Raw genomic sequence first — 15,266 nt, 5'->3', positions numbered from 1 at the left:
CATCCTACCGTTACTGTATAGAGTTATAGAGCCAGACATTATGTAGGTTGTGTGGACATATTTTGATGGCTGCAGCGGAGGAAGACGCACAACAGGAAAGCAATCTCAGTTTATGTGATGACAATCCAACACACATACGGGGGGGTCTCAGCAATGTAGTTGACCCGGGGGGTCCCTCAGGCTAAATGTACACCAGTTTAGTGCTTTATGTGATGACAATCCAACACCATACGGGGGGGTCCTCCTGTACACCAGTTTAGTGCTTTATGTGGGGCTTAAAATGTTGTTCTCTTGGCAACCTTGTCACTAGCCTTCAAAACAACAAGGGGAACCCAGCTGATATACGAAAACAAGTGCTTCAGTTTGTGATGACCATTTTGTGCTTCTTGGCGACCAGTGACGGGCTGAAGAAGAAGCGTTGTGTAATTTCCTTTCCATACGTGTATGGCTGAGTGGGTCGGTCCAGAGTTGCAGGCAGAGTGTTGAGGGGTAGGTGGGTCGGTCCAGAGTTACAGGCAGAGTGTTGAGGGGTAGGTGGGTCGGTCCAGAGTTACAGGCAGAGTGTTGAGGGGTAGGTGGGTCGGTCCAGAGTTACAGGCAGAGTGTTGAAGGGTAGGTGTGTCGGTCGAGGGTGTGATCCTGATCACTGCAGGACACAGTACTTCTTGTAGTCAGACTCAAAGTCCTCGTCCATGCTAGTGGTGTCGGCCATCTTCTTGCCATCAGTCTTTGGTAGGAACTGAGAGTAGTCCACTGCCTGCTGCTCATAGAACAGGATGTAGGCGGAGTCCGTGTCCATCTCCTCTGAGTGCACTTCCTAGGGAGGATACGGAAAACTTAAGTACGCACTTGAAAAGAGAGATGTCTAGTCCTTAAAGTGACTAATTGGTTTGCTAGATTATATTGACTATTAGTAGAGGATGAGTGTGTGAGTGTGTGTTCTTACCTTACAGCTGCTGTCATTGTAACAGTACCATTTGTTGTTGGGGTTTTTGGCATAGGTCACATAATGTCCTCCTCCCATGATACCTGAATGGCACTGTGGAGAGACAGAGAGAACCTCCTATTACCTCCCATGATACCTGAATGGCACTGTGGAGAGAGAGAGAACCTCCTATTACCTCCCATGATACCTGAATGGTACTGTGGAGAGAGAACCTCCTATTACCTCCCATGATACCTGAATGGCACTGTGGAGAGAGAGAGAGAACCTCCTATTACCTCCCATGATACCTGAATGGTACTGTGGAGAGAAGGAACCTCCTATTACCTCCCATGATACCTGAATGGTACTGTGGAGAGAGAACCTCCTATTACCTCCCATGATACCTGAATGGTACTGTGGAGAGAGAACCTCCTATTACCTCCCATGATACCTGAATGGTACTGTGGAGAGAGAACCTCCTATTACCTCCCATGATACCTGAATGGTACTGTGGAGAGAGAACCTCCTATTACCTCCCATGATACCTGAATGGTACTGTGGAGAGAGAACCTCCTATTACCTCCCATGATACCTGAATGGCACTGTGGAGCGAGAACCTCCTATTACCTCCCATGATACCTGAATGGTACTGTGGAGAGAGAACCTCCTATTACCTCCCATGATACCTGAATGGCACTGTGGAGAGAGAACCTCCTATTACCTCCCATGATACCTGAATGGTACTGTGGAGAGAGAGAGAACCTCCTATTAAATAACACAATATGGGCCCTGGTCAAAAGTAGTATACTATATAGGGAATAGGGTGCCAGCCCTGGTCAAAAGTAGTATACTATATAGGGAATAGGGTGCCAGCCCTGGTCAAAAGTAGTATACTATATAGGGAATAGGGTGCCAGCCCTGGTCAAAAGTAGTATACTATATAGGGAATAGGGTGCCAGCCCTGGTCAAAAGTAGTATACTATATAGGGAATAGGGTGCCAGCCCTGGTCAAAAGTAGTATACTATATAGGGAATAGGGTGCCAGCCCTGGTCAAAAGTAGTATACTATATAGGGAATAGGGTGCCAGCCCTGGTCAAAAGTAGTATACTATATAGGGAATAGGGTGCCATTTTGGGGCGTAGAGGCTTTCTAATCTACACCAACCTTCTAGTCAGTCGGAACCCAAAATATCTAACTATACACACACACACACACACACACACACACACACACACACACACACACACACACACACACACACACACACACACACACACACACACACACACTAAACTAACTATATTAAACTAAATCCAAACTTCCTGAGGTATAGGTTAGGAGGCTAACCTCCAAGAAGTTTTGGAAGCACTCACTGAAATTGCATATAAGTTGTAGATGTTCTCCAGGCTGTTGTCTCTTTGGTGCAGCAGGGCGGTGGCTGTCTCTAGGTTCATGCTGGGCGCCGTACTGGCCTCCGTGCGCTGTGGCCCGTTGCTATGGCCACCGCTGTCCCCGTTCATCACGATGACGTCACTGAGGCTGCTAAGTGCGTCTGTGGTGGACATCTCCGGCTCGCTCCTCACTCCCACGAGCCCACCCTCCGTGTCCGCCTGCAGTCTTCCCTCCCTGGGCTCGGTGTCGGAGTCGCTGCCCCCCTCCCTGGTACTACCCTCCAGGTTCTCCTTGCTGTTGGAGAGGCGGTGACGGCTGCCCAGCTGGGGGAGCCTGAGGTGGGTCTGTCTGTGGCCTGCGCCCCCTGACCCTCCTCCTGTCTTGGGGCTGCTGCAGGGGCTGCTGGTACAGCTGATGGAAGAGGGAGGGGCTGACTTCCTGCCTGAAGCTGGAGAGGCTGTGGAGACACAAAGAGAGAGAGCGAGACTCAGTAAAACAGCTTGACCTCATTCTTCCTGTGTATATGGGCTATGTGGTGTATTGTGCACTATGAATAGATATAAATATATGCTTGCTCTGGTTTCGGTTGTTTCAGTGTGTTTTATTACCTCTTTCCGAATGACTGGTTTGTTTAACAATGGGAAACTACTGCAGATCACTGGGCTATCATCAAGCTAATCAGGGACTTGGAAGCAACAGTCACTTGAAACAGATGAAGCAATGAAACATAGCCAGGATTGAGACAGGAGCGAGACAGATGGCACCCTATTCCCTATATAAGTGCACTACATTTGACCAGGATCCATAGGGACTATGCACTATAAAGGGAATAGGGTCCCATTTGGGATGTAGACAGGATGATATCAGACCTTTGAGGATGTTGAGGAACCCAGCAGGGGCGGAGATGGAGGACACGGTTTCTCCTCCTCCTATCCTCAGTAGCTCCTCCCCCTCGCTGCGGCTCTGCACACTGTGTAGCCCGTTAAGCCCCGCCTCCCGGGGAGCCAGGTAAACACTAGGGTCAAACCTCTCTCTGGGAAACTGGACGATCTTCTGAGACTTGATCCAGCGACCGTTCACAAACTGGAATCTCTTCAGGTGTACTATCTGCAATGCAGAGCCAAGCAACAGCATAAACTAATGAAACATTGATGTAGATACGTCTGTTTACATTGATAATAATGAGCTCTTGCTCTTTAAATAATAATAATAATAATAATAATAAAGGAAATAGTGGTGTAAAGTATACTGCATTTCAATCATACTATGTAGTGAGGCTGGGCGCCATGTGGTGAGGCTGGGCGCCATGTGGTGATGGTGGGCGCCATGTAGTGATGGTGGGCGCCATGTAGTGAGGCTGGGCGCCATGTAGTGAGGCTGGGCGCCATGTAGTGATGGTGGGCGCCATGTAGTGAGGCTGGGCGCCATGTAGTGATGGTGGGCGCCATGTAGTGATGGTGGGCGCCATGTAGTGATGGTGGGCGCCATGTAGTGAGGCTGGGCGCCATGTGGTGATGGTGGGCGCCATGTAGTGATGGTGGGCGCCATGTAGTGATGGTGGGCACCATGTAGTGAGGCTGGGCGCCATGTAGTGATGGTGGGCGCCATGTAGTGAGGCTGGGCGCCATGTGGTGAGGCTGGGCGCCATGTAGTGATGGTGGGCGCCATGTAGTGAGGCTGGGCGCCATGTAGTGATGGTGGGCGCCATGTAGTGAGGCTGGGCGCCATGTAGTGATGGTGGGCGCCATGTAGTGAGGCTGGGCGCCATGTAGTGATGGTGGGCGCCATGTAGTGATGGCTGGGCGCCATGTAGTGATGGTGGGCGCCATGTAGTGATGGTGGGCGCCATGTAGTGAGGCTGGGCGCCATGTAGTGATGGTGGGCGCCATGTAGTGAGGCTGGGCGCCATGTAGCGATGCTGGGCGCCATGTAGCGAGGCTGGGCGCCATGTAGCGAGGCTGGGCGCCATGTAGTGAGGCTGGGTGCCATGTAGTAGTGTATCATGTGCACCATCCTGTGGATGTTCTGAAAAACTTAAGGTACCTCCCAAATGGCACCCTATTCTCTATAGTGCACTACTTCCTCATAACATCTATCTACAGTATCTGGTAGTCTCATACCATCTAACTACCTGGTAGCATCATAACATCTAACTACAGTATCTGGTAGCCTCATAACATCTAACTACAGTATCTGGTAGCCTCATAACATCTAACTACAGTATCTGGTAGCCTCATAACATCTAACTACCTGGTAGCATCATAACATCTAACTACCTGGTAGCCACATAACATCTAACTACCTGGTAGCATCATAACATCTAACTACAGCATCTGGTAGCCTCATAACATCTAACTACAGTATCTGATAGTGTTGTCACGATACCAGAATTTTTACTTCGATACCTGGATTAGTATCACGATACTCAATACATAAATACGTGAACCCCCCCCCAAAAAAGCCTAATATCTAAAGTCACAGAATAACCACTGGGCTTAATTTAGAGAAACATTAAACAACATGTTGATAACTGGTGACCAACTAAAATAACACAGAATGTGTTTTATATTCAGTTCTTCAACAAATAAAACACTATGTTAAATAATACAACAATATCTTAAATGTTCCTGATGCAAAACCATTCCTGAGACGCAGAGCATAGAAAATAAAGTGTACAATTACATATGAACTATTTTAAAATGTAATTTGATACATATCAGGGGTTAATTTGCTAGTCTTTGGACGTATTGGGTCATATGCCATGATATTTATTAGACCTATGATTCATTATAGCTAATTATACCATAGCATTGAATATTTGTTTCTGTGGCTCAGCTGGTAGAGCATGGTGTGTGCAACGCCAGGGTTGTGGGTTCGATTCCCACGTGGGGCCAGTACAAAAAAAAAATAAAAATGCATGAAATGTATGCATTCACTACTGTAAGTCGCTCTGGATAAGAGCGTCTGCTAAATGACTAAAATGTAAAAAAATGTTAAAATGATTGGCTTGCATGGTATTCGATAGCATGCATTATTTCCCTATACTCCGAGTCGATATTCACGTAATAAATAATTCCCTTCGACCACGGCCATAAATTGGGCATAAAACTAATATTCTTTCCCATTTAGAAATGGTGGTCAAAGAGACAACTTCATTGTCGATTTTTGTCATACAGAAATAACAAAAGAAAAAGTACCCAATAATCAGACTTGAGTAAAAGTCAAGATACCTTAATAGGAAATGACTCAAAAGTCACCCAGTAAAATACTACTTGAGTAAAAGTTTGAAAGTATTTGGTTTTAAATATACTTAAGTACCAAAAGTAAATGGAATTTCTAAAATGTTTATTTTTATTTTTATTGAACCGTTATTTTACCAGGTAAGTTGACTGAGAACACATTCTTATTTACAGCAACAACCTGGGGAATAGTTACAGGGGAGAGGAGATATTGAATGAGTCAAAATTAAGTTGGGGATGATTAGGTGACCGTGATGGTATGAGGGACAGATTGGGAATTTAGCCAGGACACCGGGGTTAACACCACTACTCTTAGTATAAGTGCAATGGGATCTTTAATGACCTCAGAGAGTCAGGACACTCCTTTAACGTCCCATCCGAAAGACGGCACCCTACACAGGGCAATGTCCCCAATCATTGCCCTGGGGCATTGGGATATTGTTTTTAGACTAGAGGAAAGAGTGCCTCCTACTGGCCCTCCAACACCATGTCCAGCAGCATTTGGTCTCCCATCCAGGGACTGACCAGGACCAACCCTGCTTAGCTTCAGAAGCAAGTCAGCAGTGGGATGCAGGGTGGTATGCTGCTGGCCTGTACTTAAGTATCAAAAGTAAAAGTATAAACCATTTCAAATTCCTTATATTAAGCAAACCAGACGGCATGATAGCCATTGGCACACTCCAACACAACTTACAAACAAAGCATTTGTGTTTAGTGAGTACATATTACTTCAATTACCTCGACACCGGTGCCCCTGCACATTGACAATGACTCTGTACCGGTACCCCCTGTATATAGCCTCCACATTGACTCTGTACCGGTACCACCTGTATATAGCCTCCACATTGACTCTGTACCGGTACCCCCTGTATATAGCCCCGCTATTGACTCTGTACCGGTACCCCCTGTATATAGCCTCCACATTGACTCTGTACCGGTACCCCCTGTATATAGCCTCCACATTGACTCTGTACCGGTACCCCCTGTATATAGCCTCCACATTGACTCTGTACCGGTACCCCCTGTATATAGTCCCGCATTGACTCTGTACCGGTACCCCCTGTATATAGCCTCCACATTGACTCTGTACCGGTACCCCCTGTATATAGCCCTGCTATTGTTATTTACTGCTGCTCTTTAATTAGTTGTTATTCTTATCTCTTAACTTAAAAAAATATATATATGATATTTTCTTAAAACTGCATTGTTGGTTAAGTGCTTGTCAGTAAGCATTTCACTGTAAGGTCTACACCTGTTGTATTCGGCACATGTGACAAATACAATTTGATTTGACTTGAGTCCGCCAGATCAGAGGCAGTAGGGATGAACTGGGACGTTCTCTTGAGAAGTGTGTGAATTGGACCATTTTCCACTCAAAATGTAACGAGTACTTTTGGGTGTCAAGGAAATTGTATGGAGTAAAAAGTACATTATTTTTTGGGGGGGTAATGTGGTGAAGTAAAAGTTGGCAAAAATATAAATAGTATAAAAAGTAAAGTAAAAAGTACAGATGGCGTGAGAGAGTTGGAAATGTGGGGACCGGCGTGTCCAAGTAGGCTACACGTACATACAGTATGTTTGCGGAAAACAATTCATCACAAGTAAGATATTTAACTTGTTGAGTATAGTCTGTTTGTACTCCTACTAACTACTTGTTGCTTTATAGTCAGTTTTTTTGGTGTTGTTGGTCTTGGCTAGCTTAATGTTCCAGTCGGTAGCACTCAGTCACGTGGCTGCTAGCACCGTCAAGAAAAGGGGCATGAGGGAAGCCCTAGAATACTACATTTTTGTAAGGAGTGAAAACGCTCGGGAGCAGGCAATGTTGAAAAGTAATCTTTAGACATATTGTACTTTTCTTAAAATGTAGTTTTGTTATTTACTAAAACAAGCCGACAACAACAAAATTGTATTTGAAAAAGGTCAAGTGTTTTTGCTGTGAGCCAAATGGGGTAACCTAGGTAACCACAGGTTGTTTTCCCCACAGGCAGGTGGGGTCATGACATGTCTAATACTGACAGACCACAGAGTACCACAGTAGAAGTCATAATACCCATAAAACCTAGCGGTCATACAGGGAAATGGTTCCAATCATTTTCCCACAATTCATTTTTTCCATAGGGGATTTTAGGAGAGAGAGAGATTTACATGGTTATAAACATCACGCTTTGTAAGCCTACACGAAACACAGCCCTTTTTTTCAGTGTTTCTAAAATCCATTATCAGAAAAATGAAATGGCGGAAAAACAATTGGAAAAATTGTCAGTTTAACCAGGTTTTATGGGTATTCACCCCCCTTGGCATTTTTCCTATTTTGCTGCCCACAACCTGGAATTAAAATATTTTGGGGGGGGTTTGTATAATTTGATTCACACAACATGCCTACCACTTTGAAGATGCAAAATATGTTTTATTGTGAAAACAAGAAATAAGACATAACAACAGAAAACTTGTGTGCATAACTATCCCCCCCCCCCAGGTTTTGACTATGCCATTCCAATACATTTAAATGTTTCCCCTTAAACCACTCGAGTGTTGCTTTAGCAGTATGCTTAGGGTCATTGTCCTGCTGGAAGGTGAACCGCCGTCACAGTCTCAAATCTCTGGAAGACTGAAACAGGTTTCCCTCAAGAATTTCCCTTTATTTAGCGCCATCCATCATTCTTTCAATTCTGACCAGTTTCCCAGTCCCTGCCGATGAAAAACATCCCCACAGCATGCTGCCACCACCATGCTTCAATGTGGGGATGGTGTTCTCGGGGTGATGAAAGGTGTTGGGTTTGCGCCAGACATAGCGTTTTTCTTGATGGCCAAAAAGCTCAATTTTAGTCTCATCTGACCAGAGTACCTTCTTCCATATGTTTGGGGAGTCTCCCACATGCCTTTTGGCTAACACCAAACATGTTTGCTCATTTCTTTCTTTAAGCAATGTTTTTTTTCTGGCCACTCTTCCGTAAAGCCCAGCTCTGTGGAGTCTATGGCTTAAAGTGGTCCTATGGACAGATACTCCAATATCCGCTGTGGAGATTTGTAGCTCTTTCAGGGTTATCTTTGGTCTCTTTGTTGCCTCTCCTTGCCTGGTCCGTGAGTTTTGGTGGACGGCCCTCTCTTGGCAGGTTTGTTGTGGTGCCATATTCTTTCCATTTTTTAATAATGGATTTAAAATGGTGCTCCGTGGGATGTTCAAAGTTTCAGATATTTTTTTATAACCCAATCCTGATCTGTAATTCTCCACAACTTTGTCCCCTGACCTGTTTGGAGAGCTCCTTGGTCTTCATGGTGCCGCTTGCTTGGTGGTGCCCCTTGCTTAGTGGTATTGCAGACTCTGGGGCCTTTCAGAACAGGTGTATATATACACTGAGATCATGTGACACTTACATTTTTTTTATTTTTTTTATTTCACCTTTATTTACCCAGGTAGGCAAGTTGAGAACAAGTTCTCATTTACAATTGCAACCTGGCCAAGATAAAGCAAAGCAGTTCGACAACATACAACAACACAGAGTTACACATGGAGTAAAACAAATATACAGTCAATAATACAGTAGAAAAATAAGTCTATGTACAATGTCTGCAAATGAGGTGAGATAAGGGAGGTAAAGGCAAAAAAGTCCATGGTGGCAAAGTAAATACAATATAGCAAGTAAAACACTGGAATGGTAGATTTGTAGTAGAAGAAAGTGCAAAGTAGAAATAGAGATAATGGGGTGCAAAGGAGCAAAATAAAATAAATAAAATAAATAAATACAGTAGGGGAAGAGGTAGTTGTTGCTAAATTATAGATGGGCTATGTACAGGTGCAGTGATCTGTGAGCTGCTCTGACAGCTGGTGCTTAAAGCTAGTGAGGGAGATAAGTGTTTCCAGTTTCAGAGATTTTTGTAGTTCGTTCCAGTCATTGGCAGCAGAGAACTGGAAAGAGAGACGGCCAAAGGAGGAATTGGCTTTGGGGGGTGACCAGAGAGATATACCTGCTGGAGCGCGTGCTACAGGTGGGTGCTGCTATGGTGACCAGTGAGCGGAGATAAGGGGGGACTTTACCTAGCAGGGTCTTGTAGATGACCTGGAGCCAGTGGGTTTGGCGACGATTATGAAGCGAAGGCCAGCCAACGAGAGCGTACAGGTCGCAGTGGTGGGTAGTATATGGGGCTTGGTGACAAAACGGATGGCACTGTGATAGACTGCATCCAGTTTGTTGAGTAGGGTATTGGAGGCTATTTTGTAAATGACATCGCCAAAGTCGAGGATCGGTAGGATGGTCAGTTTTACGACAGTATGTTTGGCAGCATGAGTGAAGGATGCTTTGTTGCGAAATAGGAAGCCAATTCTTGATTTAACTTTGGATTGGAGATGTTTGATGTGAGTCTGGAAGGAGAGTTTACAGTCTAACCAGACACCTAGGTATTTGTAGTTGTCCACATATTCTAAGTCAGAACCGTCCAGAGTAGTGATGCAGGACAGGCGGGCAGGTGCAGGCAGCGATCGGTTGAAGAGCATGCATTTAGTTTTACTTGTATTTAGGAGCAGTTGGAGGCCACGGAAGGAGATTTGTATGGCATTGAAGCTCGTCTGGAGGGTTGTTAACACAGTGTCCAAAGAAGGGCCAGAAGTATACAGAATGGTGTCGTCTGCGTAGAGGTGGATCAGAGACTCACCAGCAGCAAGAGCGACATCATTGATATATACAGAGTAAAGAGTTGGCCCAAGAATTGAACCCTGTGGCACCCCCATAGAGACTGCCAGAGGTCCGGACAACAGGCCCTCCGATTTGACACACTGAACTCTATCAGAGAAGTAGTTGGTGAACCAGGCGATGCAATCATTAGAGAAACCAAGGCTATTGAGCCTGCCGATGAGGATGTGGTGATTGACAGAGTCGAAAGCTTTGGCCAGGTCAATGAAAACGGCAGCACAGTATTGTTTCTTATCGATGGCGGTTACGATATCATTTAGGACCTTGAGCGTCGCTGAGGTGCACCCATTACCAGCTCTGAATGTATTTGGGAGAAGGAGAAGTGGGGAAGGCTTGGGCGAGTAGCTGTGGGGGGTGCAGTGCTGTTGACTGCAGTAGGGGTAGCCAGGTGGAAAGCATGGCCAGCCGTAGAAAAATGGTTATTGAAATTCTCAATTATAATGGGTTTATCAGTGGTGACAGAGTTTCCTAGCATCAGTGCAGGGGGCAGTTGGGAGGAGGTGTTCTTATTCTCCATGGACTTTACAATGTCCCAGAACTTTTTTGAATTTGTGTTGCAGGAAGCAAATTTCTGCTTGAAAAAGCTAGCCTTAGCTTTTCTAACTGCCTGTGTATATTGGTTTCTAACTTCCCTGAAAAGTTGCATATCACGGGGGCTGTTTGATGCTAATGCAGAACGCCATAGGATGTTTTTGTGTTGGTTAAGGGCAGTCAGGTCTGGGGAGAACCAAGGGCTATACCGGTTCCTGGTTCAAAATTTCTTGAATGGGGCATGCTTATTTAAGATGGTGAGGAAGGCATTTAAAAAAAATAACCAGGCATCCTCTACTGACGGGATGAGGTCAATATTCTTCCAGGATACCAGGGCCAGGTCGATTAGGAAGGCTTGCTCGCTGAAATGTTTCAGGGAGTGTTTGACAGTGATGAGTGGAGGTCGTTTGACCGTAGACCCATTACGGATGCAGGCAATGAGGCAGTGATCGCTGAGATCTTGGTTGAAAACAGCAGAGGTGTATTTAGAGGGCAAATTGGTTAGGATGATATCTATGAGGGTGCCAGTGTTTACGGCTTTGGGGTGGTACCTGGTGGGTTCATTAATAATTTGTGTGAGATTGAGGGCGTCAAGCTTGGATTGTAGGATGGCTGGGGTGTTAAGCATGTCCCAGTTTAGGTCACCTAGTAGCACGAGCTCTGAAGATAGATGGGGGGGCAATCAGTTCACATATGGTGTCCAGAGCACAGCTGGGGGCCGAGGGTGGTCTATAGCAGGCGGCAACGGTGAGAGACTTGTTTTTAGAGAGATGGATTTTTAAAAGTAGAAGTTCAAATTCTTTGGGTACAGACCTGGATAGTAGGACAGAACTCTGCAGGCTAACACCGCCCCCTTTGGCCGTTCTATCTTGTCTGAAAACGTTGTAGTTAGGGATGAAGATTTCAGAGTTTTTGGTGGACTTCCTAAGCCAGGATTCAGACCCTGCTAGGACATCTGGGTTGGCAGAGTGTGCTAAAGCAGTGAATAAAACAAACTTAGGGAGGAGGCTTCTAATGTTAACATGCATGAAACCAAGGCTATTACGGTTACAGAAGTCATCAAAAGAGAGCGCCTGGGGAGTAGGAGTGGAGCTAGGCACTGCAGGGCCTGGATTCACCTCTACATCACCAGAGGAACAGAGAAGTATAAGGGTACGGCTAAAAGCTATAAGAATTGGTCGTCTGTGATGTCCGGAATAGAGAGAAAAAGGAGCAGGTTTCTGGGGGGGCGATAAAATAGCTTCATGGTATAATGTACAGACAAAGGTATGGTAAGATGTGAGTACAGTGGAGGTAAACCTAGGCATTGAGTGATGATGACAGAGATATTGTCTCTAGAAACATCATTGAAACCAAAAGATGTCATAGTTCCTCCACCCACACATGCTGAGAGGTTGGATAAGGTATAATGAGCAGGGCTAGAGGCTCTACAGTGAAATAAGCCAATAAACACTAACCAGAACAGCAATGGACAAGGCATATTGACATTAAGGAGAGGCATGCTTAGCCGAGTGATCAAAGGGTCAAGTGAGAGTTAGATAGCTAGCCGAGCCATAGGTAGCAAGCTGGTAGAAGATGGAGGTCTGTTTTTAGCCACCTCGTGCGATTCCGTCTGTAGATTAGTGGGGTTCTGTGTGGTAAAATAGTTAGTTATAGTGGCCCAAGAAAATTGTCCGACAGACCTATTCAGATAGCAGTCGATATGACAGCTAACGATTAGTGGGCCGCAGATGGGCATTCGGGTTACGTCGCAACGGAGGGGCCAGTTGGATAACTCCCTCGGGCAGATAACGTCGGTGGTCCAGTCGTGAAGGCCCGATGGGGCTCCGCATCGGCAGTAAAACGGGTCCGGATAGGTGATTGTAGCCCAGGAGAGGCTGATGGAACTCTTCAGCTGGCTAGCTCCGGAATAGCCCAGGAGTGGCTGATGAAACTCTTCAGCTGGCTAGCTCCGGAATAGCCCAGGAGAGGCTGATGAAACTCTTCAGCTGGCTAGCTCCGGAATAGCCCAGGAGTGGCTGATGAAACTCTTCAGCTGGCTAGCTCCGGAATGATTTATGTTAACTCCGGGACCAACGTTGCCAATAGTCACTCAGGTAGCAGTTAGCTAGCTGCAAGATCCAGGTGTAAACGTCCAGAGCCTGCGGTAGAAATCCGGGGATATGGAGAGAGAATAGGTCCGGTAAGCTCTGGTCTGAGTCGCGCTGTACAAAAATTGCCGATAGCTTTTCGAGCTAATGGATAGCTGAGGACCGCTAACCGTGGCTAGCTGAACTCCAACGTTAGCCAGTGAACTGGCTAACCTCTGGCTAGCTTCTGTTGTGGATTTCAGATGAGGTAAATAATACTTTTCTTTTTTAAATTGGTGAGGCGGGTTGCAGGAGAGTGTTTTGAGGTTGAGTTTTTAGAAGAAAAAAAAAATATGTAAAAAGATATGCGAAGAAAATATGTAAATATATATATACACGGGACACGACAAGAGGAAGACAAAGGACGTCTGAATTGCTACGCCATCTTGGGAAAAAAGTAATAAAGTCCACCTGTGTGCAATCTAACTAATTATGTGACTTCTGAAGGTAATTGGCTGCACCAGATCTTATTTAGGGGCTTCATAGCAAAGGGGGTGAATACTTATGCATGCAAGTAATTAGTAATTTTTTTCATTTCACTTCACCAATTTGGACTATTTTTTATATGTCCATTACATGAAATCCAAATAAATATCCATTTAAAATTACAGGCTGTAACGCAACAAAATACTACAATTCCCAGAGTGCATTTCAACTCCCATGGTGCAATGCTCCACCCAGGGCTGCTAGCTGGCTACTGCTAACAAGCCCAGACAAATGCAAAGTAGTGTAAATATACTGAACAAAAATATAAAAACACAACATGCAACAATTTCAACGATTGTACTGAGTTACAGTTCATATAAGGGAATCAGTCAATATAAATAAAATTCATTAGGCCCTAATCTATGGATTTTACATGACTGGGAAGGGGCGCAGCCATGGTTGGGCCTGGGAGGGCATAGGGACACCCACTGGGGAGCCAGGCCCAGCCAATCAGAATGAGTTTTTCCCCCACAAAAGGGCTTTATTACAGACATAAATACTCCTCTGTTTCATCATATGTCTGGGTGGCTGGTCTCAGATAATTCTGCAGGTGAAGAAGCCAGAAGTGGAAATCCTGGGCTGGTGTGGTTATACTTGGTCAGCAGTTGTCAGGTCGGTTGGATGTACTGCCAAATTCTTTAAAATGACGTTGGAGGCGGCTTATGGTAGAGAAATTAACAAAATTATCTGGCAACAGCTCTGGTGGACATTCCTTAAATCAGCATGCCAATTACACGCTCCCTCAAAACTGTACATTTTAGAGGTGCCATTTATTGTCCCCAGCACAAGGTGCACCTGTGTAATGATCATTCTATTTAATCAGCTTCTTGATATGCCACACCTGTCAGGTGGATGGATCATCTTGGTAAAGGAGAAATGCTCACTAACAGGGATGTAAACAAATTTGTGCACAACATTTTAGAGAAATAAACTTTTTGTGCACATGGAACATTTCTGGGATCTTTTATTTCAGCTCATGAAACATGAAACCAACACTTTACATGTTGCGTTGTGTACAGTATATTGCTGTCATAGATAAATTATGAGTGCATTTCACATTACTTTTGTAATCATATTATAATGCTCATTATAATGCTCATAATGTCATGTTGAATACACTTAGTGTACAAAACATTAAGAACACCTGCTCTTTCCATGACAGACTGACCAGGTGAAAATTATGATCCCTTATTGATGTGACTTGTTAAATCCACTTCAAATCAGTGTAGATGAAGGGGAGGAGACGGGTTAAAGAAGGATTTTTAAACCTTGAGACTGTGTGTGTGTGTGTGTGTGTGTGTGTGTGTGTGTGTGTGTGTGTGTGTGCCATTCAATATTAGGAAGGTGTTCCTAATGTTTGGGATACGTTCACGTCATTATCACGAAAAAATATTCGAATTTAGTTGCTAGTAGAATAGCGTTCCAATGCAAATGTAATGTGGAAAATAGTTTGTTGTTCTGGAACTAAACCTCCCTTCCACTGCACTGCTTTGTAACACCTGTTGCTTAGTTGTTTTGGTGGGCTGGTCCTCATCTGCTTTGTAAACAAATTACTCCCAGTTTTCTGGAGCCAGTTGTCAACAAGCTGCGGACGTGGAGGTATGATGTTTTCCTTAGAAGAAGCCATGCTGTCGGCATTCTCTCTCCTCTCCCTTGCTTATCAAATGTGGCTCGGGCTGTGTCAGCTGCATGCACAAGTAGCCTGGCTAGCTTACTACCGCCCCCTAGAGAAGACAAGTAGCCTGGCTAGCTTACTGCCGCCCCCTAGAGGAGACAAGTAGCCTGGCTAGCTTACTGCCGCCCCCTAGAGAAGACAAGTAGCCTGGCTAGCTTACTGCCGCCCCCTAGAGAAGACAAGTAGCCTGGCTAGCTTAC

The 15,266-nt window shown here is 45.1% G+C and overlaps 1 protein-coding gene across 2 annotated transcripts in view; it reads right to left on the bottom strand.

The window, feature by feature from the left end:
* Nucleotides 1-268: 268 nt before the first annotated feature.
* The window catches only part of usp32 (ubiquitin specific peptidase 32), a 95,482-nt gene continuing 80,484 nt past the window's right edge, over nucleotides 269-15,266 (bottom strand). For both annotated transcript variants that reach the window (XM_014163631.2, XM_014163633.2), the window contains exons 31-34: nucleotides 3,188-3,425; nucleotides 2,300-2,775; nucleotides 947-1,039; nucleotides 269-817 (exon numbers count right to left, since the gene is read on the bottom strand). In XM_014163631.2, coding sequence (XP_014019106.2) covers nucleotides 644-817; nucleotides 947-1,039; nucleotides 2,300-2,775; nucleotides 3,188-3,425 — 981 coding nt within the window. In that variant the 3' untranslated portion in view covers nucleotides 269-643. The remainder of the gene's footprint in view (nucleotides 818-946; nucleotides 1,040-2,299; nucleotides 2,776-3,187; nucleotides 3,426-15,266) is intronic.

This window comes from Salmo salar, chromosome ssa20 (genome assembly GCF_905237065.1).
Source record: "Salmo salar chromosome ssa20, Ssal_v3.1, whole genome shotgun sequence".
Lineage (NCBI taxonomy): Eukaryota > Metazoa > Chordata > Actinopteri > Salmoniformes > Salmonidae > Salmo > Salmo salar.
Note: the sequence above shows the minus strand (reverse complement) of the source record. Positions and strands in the feature narration are given on the sequence as shown.